The sequence below is a fragment of the Lactuca serriola genome, chromosome 5, assembly GCF_051521515.1.
Source record: "Lactuca serriola cultivar US96UC23 chromosome 5, Lser_US96UC23_V15, whole genome shotgun sequence".
Lineage (NCBI taxonomy): Eukaryota > Viridiplantae > Streptophyta > Magnoliopsida > Asterales > Asteraceae > Lactuca > Lactuca serriola.
The window spans coordinates 321,971,000-321,982,597 of record NC_136412.1 but is presented as its reverse complement, the minus strand read 5'-3'; the positions used below and the strand labels follow the sequence as shown (position 1 = coordinate 321,982,597).

Below are 11,598 nucleotides of genomic sequence, written 5' to 3'. Positions count from 1 at the left end.
TTAAAATGAATAAAAATATTTTTCTTCGGAAATGATTTGATAACGTATTTATCATGTTTTACTGGGAACAAATTCCGTAACATTTTTATTAAAAGAGGTACTCTGATTTTTATAAAACATAAACAAAATCGGTTTTTTCTGGCCATGAAAATGGGGATGTCACAAGGTTGCTGCAGTTGTGCATATTTTTAGGCCTCACAATGTGAGAGTGTTTTGGCTCACAACGTCAGGTTAGTCCGGGATGAAACCCTAATCTTGGGGTGTTGTCCCGTATTTAAAGGAAGTGAGGGTTATGGTTAGCCTGCCATCAGCCCCCATCACCTCCTTGCACCCCCTTTCTAGAACCCTAACACTCATATTTGATCTTGAGCTCATTTTTGGTGATTTTAGCTAATGAGAAGAAGAGGAAGAACATCTAGCCATCATTTATGCATTCAAGTCTTTCCATCAAGCATCCTTTCACGTTTTGGAGCCTTTGTGAGTTTCAAGTTCATTTCTTTATGAATCTATAAACTCAGATATAGGTTTTTATGCTTAAATCCTTCTTTCCCTTGATGAAGTAGTGGTTAGAATCCATAAAGTTAGCAACTTTATGGATCTCCAGTGCCTCTTGAGTATTATAACTTCTAGATCTGGATTTTGGTGGAGTTTTATGACTCTTGCATGAAGATTTAGTATCATTTTCTTACTTTTCACTTTAGTGGTGTTTGGGACATGCATTGGGCATGCAAGTCCAAAAAGCCACGATTTTTATGATGCTCTGGAGTGGTTAAGACCCTAGGAAAGATTTGGTTGTTTGGCAAAAAAAGAATAAGAACTTCTTTAATAAGTTCTGTTCAAGGACGTCCTCACAACGTGAGGCCCTGGGATGTCACGACATCTGAATGGAAATCCCCATCTATTTTGGACTTATATGGTCACGACGTGACCATTAGAGGACACGACGTGACCAATGAATCATGGACTTGACCAAGTTTGACTCAAGGGTATTTTGGGGAATTTCCACTAATTTAGAATGAGAAATGTTTTGAACACTAGGAGTCGAGTAGTACCGGTTGTTGGAGCAGAGATTCATTCAGACTGTATCTAGATTGAGAGGTGAGTTTTCCTCATTGTACTTACGGGTCGAAGGCACAAAGGTCGACCCATTGATTGATATCCTGATTTACCGTATGTTGCTATGCCATTGTGATATGTTAGATATGTATCCTGGTATATAGGATGTTGCTATGCAGTAGTGATCTGTTAGATCTGTATCCTGGTATATAGGATGTTGCTATGCTGTAGTGATCTGTTAGATTGGTATCCCGGTTTATAGGATGTATGTTATGTTGTAGTGATCTGTTAGACCTGTATGGCCACCTATATATGCTAGCTATTGATTGTTATGGTATATGTTGATATGTGATGGTGTACCGGGTTGAGATGGTCATGTTTTGTGCTGAAGGACAAGATACCCAAGGCGGTTCGGATAGACTGAAGGCTTGCTATAGGTTGTTTTTGAAAGTTTTGGGATACTCTATTATTCGATAAACATTTTGGAAACATTGGTTTTGTAAACATTTTTATAACAATGGGTTGCTTTTGAAAGTTTTAAATTGTTGTGATTTTTGGGATGTTACTCAAATATTCTAGCCAACTCATTTTTTTTACTTAGCTTATCGTTTTTCAAAATGTCGTACAATGAAAATGAAGTTTGGGACACATTCATTTATAGTAAAATTGTAGGCATGAAAAGGAATACTATATAAATTATAGGGTAAGTTAAAGGACCATATATGTAAATCTACTAATATTATTTTGATTTGATCGTAGTTGTATTCATTTCGATCACATTAAAATAAAGATAGTCTATTTATTGTAAACGTAGAGTAAATTAAAGGACCATAAATATAAATATAGTTATATTAGTTTGATTTGATCGTAGTGATATTCATTTACACCACACTGAAATAAAGAAAGTATTTATTGTAAATGCATGGTAACTTAAAGGACCATAAATATAAATATATTTATATTATTTTGATTTGATAGTAAATATGATTATATTTTAATTTTATTATAAAGACGTTTATATATAATATTAGGAGGTATGTGTATGGTTGTCGTGCTAAACAAACTTAAAGTCTTTTTAATAAATTATCTTTTGTATACTTATTCAAAACCCATCGGTCTTATCTAGTTATGTAATTAGGAAAAATATCATATTACATTTGGTTATATTATTTTGATTTGATTGCATTGGTATTCATTTACACCGCACTGAAATAAAGATAGGGTATTTATTGTAAATGTATGACAACTTAAATGATCATAAATGTAAATATATTTATATTATTTTGATTTCATTGCAGTAATATTCATTCTGAAATAAAAATAAGGTATTTATTGTTAGTGTAGGGTAACTTAAAAGACTATAAATGTAAATATAGATATATTATTTTGATTTGATCGTAATGATATTCATTTACACCGTACTGAAATAAAGATAGAATATTTATTATAAATATAGGGTAACTTAAAGGACCATAAATGTAAATATAATTATATTATTTTGATTTGATAGTAAGAGATGTTTATCATACTATATTATAAATGAAACATTTTTTTTCACCACATCAATTTGAAACTCCCAACTTTTCATATTTCTCTATAATATACTTTCTAACTTAAATATGTTATTAATTATAAATATTATCATAAATGGAAGACTTCTTAAATTATAAATAACTTCATTATAATGCTAAATGCATAACCTAAATTAATATATCAAACAAACTTAATAATATAGTGTAAATCTTATAACCTAAAGTAAAATATAAAATAAAGTTTAAAAAAACTCAATGTATATTTTTTACAAGAGTTAAAAGGAAAATATTAAATATAATAAACGTAAAAGAACATAAATCTAAAAGTAAAATTAACTAAAAGATCTCCAAAAATTATTTTTTTATAATAATTGAAATCTTGTTAAGTTTTTTTAATAAAAATTAATTTATAATAATAATAATTAAATAATATAAAGTTAAAAATTAAATTACATCACAAACAATGATTGATAATTTAAATAATCATTATGATGAAATTAAAATGTCGTCAGTTTTTTTTAAAGTTAATAAATCATTACATTAGTTAATTAAAATAGATAAAAAAAAATATAACTAATTTTATACACATGTATAGCGTGAGTAAATGCCATTAATGATTTGATTTTAATAAGTGTTATATTATCTATTGTTCAAATTAGTTATATTGTTACATTAACTAAATGTCTTAATGTAATAATAATTATTTTTTAGTTAATATAAATGACAAATATTTTCAATGACATATGATTATTAAAATATTAACTATATAATTTTATTTCACGCAATGCGCGAATATTCGTCTCGTATATAATGTTACGACGTATGTGTATGTTTGTCGTGCTAAACATACTTAAAATCCCTTTTAATAAATTATCTTTTGTATACCTATTCAAAACTCATCGGTCTTATCTAGTTATGTAATTAGGAAAAATATCATAGGATAAATTACACGGATGGTCCCTATGGTTTAGGATAATCTATGTCTTTGGTCCTTAATAATTTTTTTTAACTCGGACCGTCCCTATTTTATATTTTTGTTGCATGCTTGGTCCTTATTTGTTGTAAAAAGACTAATTTGCCCTCATCCATTTCTTTTTTTTTTAATTAAATTTCTATTTATTTATTAATGAATTATTGTATTATTAGCTTAAAGAATTTAAACAAATAATACATGTGGGTCCTTCCCTCGTTGCCCCATTTAGCTTTGTTCTTCCCTCAACCTTTCTCACATCTCCATTCCTTTTATCCCAACTCACTCAAACGAATTCACTAGATCTCCGAAAAACACCAACCAATCAAACCTCCTCTTCCCCGGAGAAACAATTTTCACCTGAAAAAACAAATGACAACAAAAATCAACAAGATTTTGGTCATCGGAGGAATGTGCAATGAGTGATGTCTACATCTCGTCGCTGCCGCTGTTCTGGGTATTTTCGACGAGCATAAATCATAAACCAAAAACCCTCTCCTCCTCTTTCTCAAATCCGGTGAACTAACCCTAACCCCTGAAGTCGGAACACCGTCGATGCCGCTAACATCTCCGCCATCTTCGTCAACATCTTCACCAGAAAAAAAACCCACGTTATCTCCAACATCTTATATGTACTCTATGACATTTTTTCTTGTTTAATCCGGTTTGATTTTGATTTATAGATTCTTGGTTGCTTTTTTCTCAAGTTCGATTTTGCTTTCATTTGATGTTCGCCTGATTCTGCATAAGTTCGATTTTCCATCCATCGATGGATTCCTCTGATTTCAGGTTTTTAGGATCGATTGTTTCAAGGAATTTCATAGAAAAAAAAAATACAGATTGGTCTTGGTTGCTTTAGGGACGACGATGGTGGGGATGGCTCATAGTGGGTCTTTAAAGTTCATTCCAGAAAATTTGTGGTATGGGTGCTCCGGAAGTCGTTCTCTTTCTAGGGATAATAGAATTCGTCGGAGGTTTAGGAGGGTATAGGTGTGTAGATGATATGAAAGAGATGACATCCCATTTTCAAACAGATGAGGGTGGAGGTGGAAGCATGGGGTTGGAGTGGATGGTGGGACCCAATGGTTTTATTTATGTCTTAAATATTTATTTAAGGGATTAAAAATATATAAAAAAAATTGGTGAGGGCAATATAGTTAATTTAGGTATGATAGGGACCAACCGTGCAACAAAAATATAAAGTAGGGATGATCCAAGTTAAAAAAAAGTTGTTAGGGACCAAACACGTTGATTACCCTAAACCACAGGGACCATTCGTATAATTTACCCAATATCATATTATGTTTGTTTATACTAAAAAGATGAAAAAGAAAATTATATATATATATATATATATATATATATATATATATATATATATATATATATATATATATAGAGAGAGAGAGAGAGAGAGAGAGAGAAGATCGGGTGATGACTCATTTTAAAGTGAGGACTCGTGAGAGCATCTTAAAAAAATTGGAAAAAAAATCTAACAAAATACAAATCATAAAATCGAGTATAGATGTATGTCCGGAAGAAAAAAAAATTTGGATCAGTAAAATTGAATCATGAATCAACTTTAATGATGTAAATTTTTTTTTCCAATTTTTTTTCTCCCAAACATAGATCTATGTTCGATTTTATGATTTATATTTTTTTAGATTTTTTTTTAATCTTTTAAGGTGTCCCCACGAGTCCTCAGTTTACAATGAGTCATCACAGGAACTAGACCCTATATATATATATATATATATATATATATATATATATATATATATATATATATATATATGTATATATATATATATATATATATTCTCTAATAAATGAAGGTTTTTTTTGACACTTGTCACATTCTCATGCAATTTGCCAAATGTCATTTTTATGGTTATTTTGAATTAATTTTTTTTTTCATATGTCATTTTATGAGTTTTTTATATTATTAAATTCAAAATAATATTTTAATGTAATAACTGCAATAAATATAATAATAAATAGATATCAATTTTATTAATGAGTTTACCTTTTAATTTCAAATTCCTAAAATTATAACTCATTAGTTTCTTTTATTTATTTAAATTATTTGTTTAAATTTAAAAGACAAAATAACATTTTCATAATAATAATTCATCATTTTTCTTATTTTCTTATAAATTCAAAGTTTTCAAATAATTTTTGACTTTTATGCTTAACCTTTTTTTTTTTATTAAATTAACCCATGTAATATATGGGTTTCACAACTAGTGTGTGTGTGTGTATATATATATATATATATATATATATATATATATATATATATATACATACTCTAATAAATGAATATTTTTTGCCACTTGTCACACTTTTATTTAAATTGTCAAATGTCATTTTGTGGTTATTTTGATTTTTTTTTTCTACATTTCATTTTATAAGTTTTCATATGTTTTAAATTTCACATAATGTTTTAATATAATAATTGCAATAAATGTCATTAATAAACTTACCTTTTAATTTCAAATTTCTCAAAATTAAAGGTCATTGCTTTTTTTGTGTTTATTTATTTAAATTGTGTTTTTTAAATTTAAAAGATAAAAAACATTTCCATTATAATAATGCATTATTTTTCTTATTTTCTTAAAAATTCAAATTTTCAAATAAAAAAGATAATGTTAATTATGGAAAGTGGAAACATCATTTGAACGGGGTTAATACATCATATCAATTTTGGGTTTTAAGTTTAGATGGTTTTGACTTTAATTAATGAGATGGTTTTGACCTGATTTTTGGGTGTGATTAACCACACTCCTATTGAAAAAAAATATTTTTTTTTATAAAATTCTATCCATCAAAATATTAAATTTATTTATTTATATTACTATTTTACAGTCTTATAAATACCTCATTTTTTTCACCTTCAAAATCACACATTCTTTTATCATTTTCGTTCTATTTTTTTTAACGCAAATAAATCTCAATAATCCAACCTCAGAATCAGATAGAAGAAAAATGAGTAAATTACGCGAATGGTCCTTATGGTTTAGGGTAATTTGCACGTTTGGTCGTTCACTTAATTTTTTAACTCGGAAGGTCCCTACTGTTTGTTTTTGTTACGCACTTGGTCCCTGTCTTACCTAAAAAGACTATTTTGCCCCTTAATTTTTTAATTTATTTAAATAAACACACCCCCAACCCTACCCTCCTCACATCACCTTACTTACCTCATCATTTTTCCTTATTTAAATAATAGTCTTTTTAGGTAAGATAAGGACCAAACGCGTACCAAAAACAAATTGTAGGGACTAAGCGTGTAACAAAAACAAACAGTAGGGACCTTCCAAGTTAAAAAAATAAGTTAAGGACCAACCATGCAAATTACCTCAAACCATAGGGACCATTCGTGTAATTTCCTCAAGAAAAACCCATGTTTCGAGCTTAATTATCCCAACTCAAAACATTTTTGTTTTCGATCCATCCCAACCAGTTTATCGTCCCTAACTTGATGCCTCATTCAATCTCATCCACAATTTTAATATCAAAATGTTAGACAATATTACCCCAACCACGTACCAAATAGTCCAAACATGTTCAACAATTTTATAGTTTTTTTATCACCTTTCATCAAATCAACCCTAAAGCTAAACCCCACACTATGGCTCTTAATCACAAAACCAAAGCCTAGATGACTCAGACCACGAAATTGTACATAAAATCGGCCGGGTCCTTAGAAAAAGAAAATAATAACATAGAAAAAGGGAAAAAAAAAACTATTCTAATATTACTTTTTCTCATGTTGGTCCTTCTTGGCTTCCTCTTTTTCCGGCTTTGCTGCTTCTTCTGGTGGTGGTGGTGGGGGTGGTGCAGATGAAACGCCGCCATCAATGCAGCTCTTGCATCTTCTTTCAATCCACCCTTCCATTTCATGATCTCCATTGCCACCGTAGTGTCTTCCGCCACACAACCGAGCTATCATCCCTGCGATTACGCCGACGATGGTTATCACCGCCAGCACCACCACCAGCTTTTCCAGGGAGCCATGAGTTGAGTGGCTCTCCCCCACTGTCACAGGTGGTGGTGGTAGCGGCTGCAAATCATCATAGTCTCTTTCCAACCTCATCATTCTGAATGCAATCATATTTAACATCTGTGTGTGTGTTTGTGTGTGTTTGAGAGAGAGAGAGAGAGAGAGTAGCAATTCTTGAGAGGCGAGCGGCGATAAAAGACCTCTCCTTGGGACTACAATTTGTCTGTATTCGTAAAAATTGTTTTTTAAGGAATATAAAACAATGAAAAACAGGAGTGATTTTAGCTTGACGAGTGTTTATATAGTGGTTGAAAGTTGAAACATGATACACGGAAGACTTAAACAATATTGTATATCTTGAAAATTATTTGTATGTTTAATGAAACAAGTTTAATGTTAGTTCGTCTCAAGATTATTATCATATACATAGGCTCCAGAAACTCAATAAAATTCAAGCCTAGTCTTTTATAAACTTGAATTCGACTTGTTATATATTTAGAGTTTGTCTTTTAAAAAAACTCTTTTGTATTTGAATTTGTTATTTGATAGCTCAACTAGTGTTTGATCTTATATAACTCTGAAAGTTTGATTCATTTGTTACTGATTTCGAACCATTTACTAAAAATTACATTGATTTTGATTTTTATATTGCAGATAGCTTCTTCTCCAAGATCAACATGTACACAATACAAGTGAAGTTTGAGGGGGGAACAGAGCGTATCTTTTTGTTTACTTGTAAAGTTGAAATTTGTGTCCTTTGAGGGAAGGAGGAGTTACAATGAGGAATTTTGTCAATTTGTGATAAAAACATTTGAAATTGAGATTCTCTGTTAAGAGTGAAACTCTCAAGAAACTAACTTTTACGTCCCATAATTTAATACTCCATGTGTTTATAAAGTAATAGAAAGAATATAAAATTAAATTACCACTAAACCTTCACCTGAATGGCTTAGGGGCTTAGGTTATGTTTCCTTTACTAGTTGCCAAATTAATTGATGGTGAGAAAAATGAAAAATAATGTTCGGTTAAACTAGCGAATAAATATGTAAGCAAAGATATAGAATATTGAGTTTTTTTTATATATTTAATAAAGAATACTTTTAGGAGAATTTTAAAAACAAAATCTCAATTAGTTCGTTGAAACGCTATTAATGCTATTTTTGATAGACTATCTGAAAAGTTAGTTGGAATCTGAAAAACTAATTGATAACTGAAAAGTTAGCTGGTAGCTAAAAAGTTGGTTGATAAAAATTAGTTGATAAGTTAGCTTCAAAATGTAAAATGACATATAAGGGTATGTAGAAAAATATGTTTATTATAATTAATAAAAGGTATATATGGAAGAATTTTTAAAAAATCTATATAAGCTAGTTAAAAAGCTAATCTTAGTATCTTTTTTTTTTTTTTTTAATTACTAATAAGTTAGCTTGTAGCTACATTTTGGGTTGCAAAAAATAACAATTTAAAACAATTTGAAAAAGAAGTTAACTTATAAGTGCATGCCAAAAATAAACCAAAAAGTAACTTACAAAAAACTATTTTATAAATTATTTTTTAGTTTGTCAAATATGACAATATCAAACATTCAAAAATAAAAATAAAAATAAAATAATTTATAAATTAGTTGTGACATGCAAACATACCTATCAAAAATTATAAACATTTAAAAAAAGTTGTTTTGGATTTATCCCACATGTTTCAATTTTATGATCACATGTTATTCTTAAATTTATTTTATTTTTGGTAATTTCATACATTCAAAAGTGTGAATTCATAACGTTAAAAAACATTATAACAAACTGTTTATAGATTTTCACATGTAAATACGAAAAAAAGAAAAAAGAAACAAAACACTCATAAAATTTCTAAATTCAAACACTTGGATGAATTATAAGTGTCGATTTTACATCATAAAGTTTTTAATTTACAAGCATTTATGTTTTCGACTTATGTCCGGTTTCATTAGTTATTTAGGCTGGAGGGAGCTATTCAGTGTCATTTATTGGCAAGCTAATAGGAACATGGAACATTATCTTTTGACCGTGACTTTGTGAGACACTCGGTAAGTTTTTGTAGATGAAAAAGAAAGGCATAAATTAATAATTGTTTCTATTATTACTCATAGTTCATAAAAGATTATGACAATCTATCCCTTCTAAATGACAAATTGAATATGTAATGTGACAAAACCAAGATGACATGTAAAATAAGGATGACGCTGCAATATACATGACACCACTCTTTCTAACCTTATAAATATTAACCATTTATTATTTTATATAATTGATAATTATCCGATATAATTATCCAATAATCAGTGTAGGTGTTTAACTAGAAACAACATGCTCATACAAATTCACCATTAAAATTAGTAGTCATTGCGTACAATAAAATTAATTACAATAGTAATAATATTTTATTGTATAGGGATAATGACTTGATAGGGTAAGATACTTTTTGAAATGTACATATTTAGTCCTTATTCTTTTTTTTTTGTAAAATAAACCCTTATACTTTATTAATATGTACACATTAGGTCATTTTCATCGGATTCTACAGGTTTTGCTAACGTGAAAGGGTATATGTTACAAAAAAAAGAATAAGGACTAAATGTGTACATTTCAAAAAGTATCTTACCCTATCAAGTCATTTTCCCTTTCTTTTATTTTGTTGAAATGAAATACCCGGGTGGCATCCACATATCCACAACGAGATTTTTCCAACTTTTATTCATCATGAAAATGAGGGAGAACCCCGATCTCCGGCGACTCCTTTGTGTGTTCTTACACATCACTGGTAGCAAGGAGGAATGATGACAAAAACAACAAGGTCGAAGGGGGAGGCATGAGGAAGTAGAGACGGTAGTTGGCGGCGAGGAGCTGCTCTGGTAGCCCCCTCGTTGATTCTTTCTTCTTTTTCTGGCAACATATCTCAAAGATGGATGCAAAGAGAGACATATTGGAGAAACACAACAGGTAAAGGGTGTTTGACTGTTGCTATTCGACCGGAAGGAAGAGAGACGAGAAAGAGAAGGGTCGCCACCCTTTTCTTGTTGCCGAAGGATCACCCACCTCCGGTGACTAAGCTAATTAATTACTATTTAGTGCCACTTGTGCTTCCACATCAGCAAAACCTGTAGAATCCGGTGAAAAACACCTAATGTGTACATATTAATAAAGTATAAGAGTTTATTTTACACACAAAAAAAGAATAAGGATTAAATGTGTACAATTCAAAAAGTATCTTACCTTATCAAGTCATTTTCCCTAAAAGAAAATTTGTATATGACCGGTATACCGGATATAGCCGGTCACAAGGATTGCATTGTTACAAAAAATAAAGTATAAGAGTTTATTTTACAAAAAAAAAAAAAAAAAGAATGAGGACTAAATGTATACATTTCAAAAAGTATCTTACCATATTAAGTCATTTTTCGTATTATGTATTACGATGAAATGTTTATTTATATACATGAATAAAAAGTTGTGATCATTCGACCCTTAATGTTATAATACAATTTTCTTGGCTTAAAAATATATTGATATGCATCTTTAATTCTAAGAAAAAAATATTAGTTCCCGTCTCCATGACCTACTCTTGTTTTTGTGTTGTCACATTTTTTTAGGTTTTATAAGTGAACACTATGTCCACCTTTACCGATGATCATTCATATATCATAATTAGTTAATCATAGTTCACAGGTCGGTTACCAATGTCACAATTAATCATACTTTAACACAATCAACAAAAAAAACATAAATAATACTTAGTATTTTTATCATATTTCAACACAATTTCAATTAGCAAATAAAATGATTAAGCAGTTTGATAGTAAATCATACTGTAGTACTTTAAGTCTTAAACACACTTAGCAAGACAACACATATATGGTTTCAATGAAAGTCATCACATTCAAAATTTTATTTAATAGAATGGCATAAAAGTTTTGGTTTTGGATAAGGAAAAACAATTTTATTCAATGGAATGACACAAAAAACGTTTTTTTATGTGAAATAGCCAAAAAATGGAATTTATTC

General features: G+C 29.5%; 1 protein-coding gene across 1 annotated transcript; it reads right to left on the bottom strand.

Annotated features, from left to right (window-relative positions):
- Positions 1-7,054: 7,054 nt before the first annotated feature.
- LOC145051921 (uncharacterized) lies at positions 7,055-7,797 on the bottom strand. Its single transcript, XM_078999749.1, has one exon. The coding sequence runs from the start codon at positions 7,679-7,681 to the stop codon at positions 7,316-7,318; it is 366 nt and encodes a 121-aa protein (XP_078855875.1). The 5' UTR covers positions 7,682-7,797; the 3' UTR covers positions 7,055-7,315.
- Positions 7,798-11,598: the final 3,801 nt, after the last annotated feature.

Bases quoted from the DNA above. Each gene is read 5' to 3' on its own strand.
- LOC145051921 (XM_078999749.1), bottom strand. From the start codon at position 7,681: ATGTTAAATATGATTGCATTCAGAATGATGAGGTTGGAAAGAGACTAT.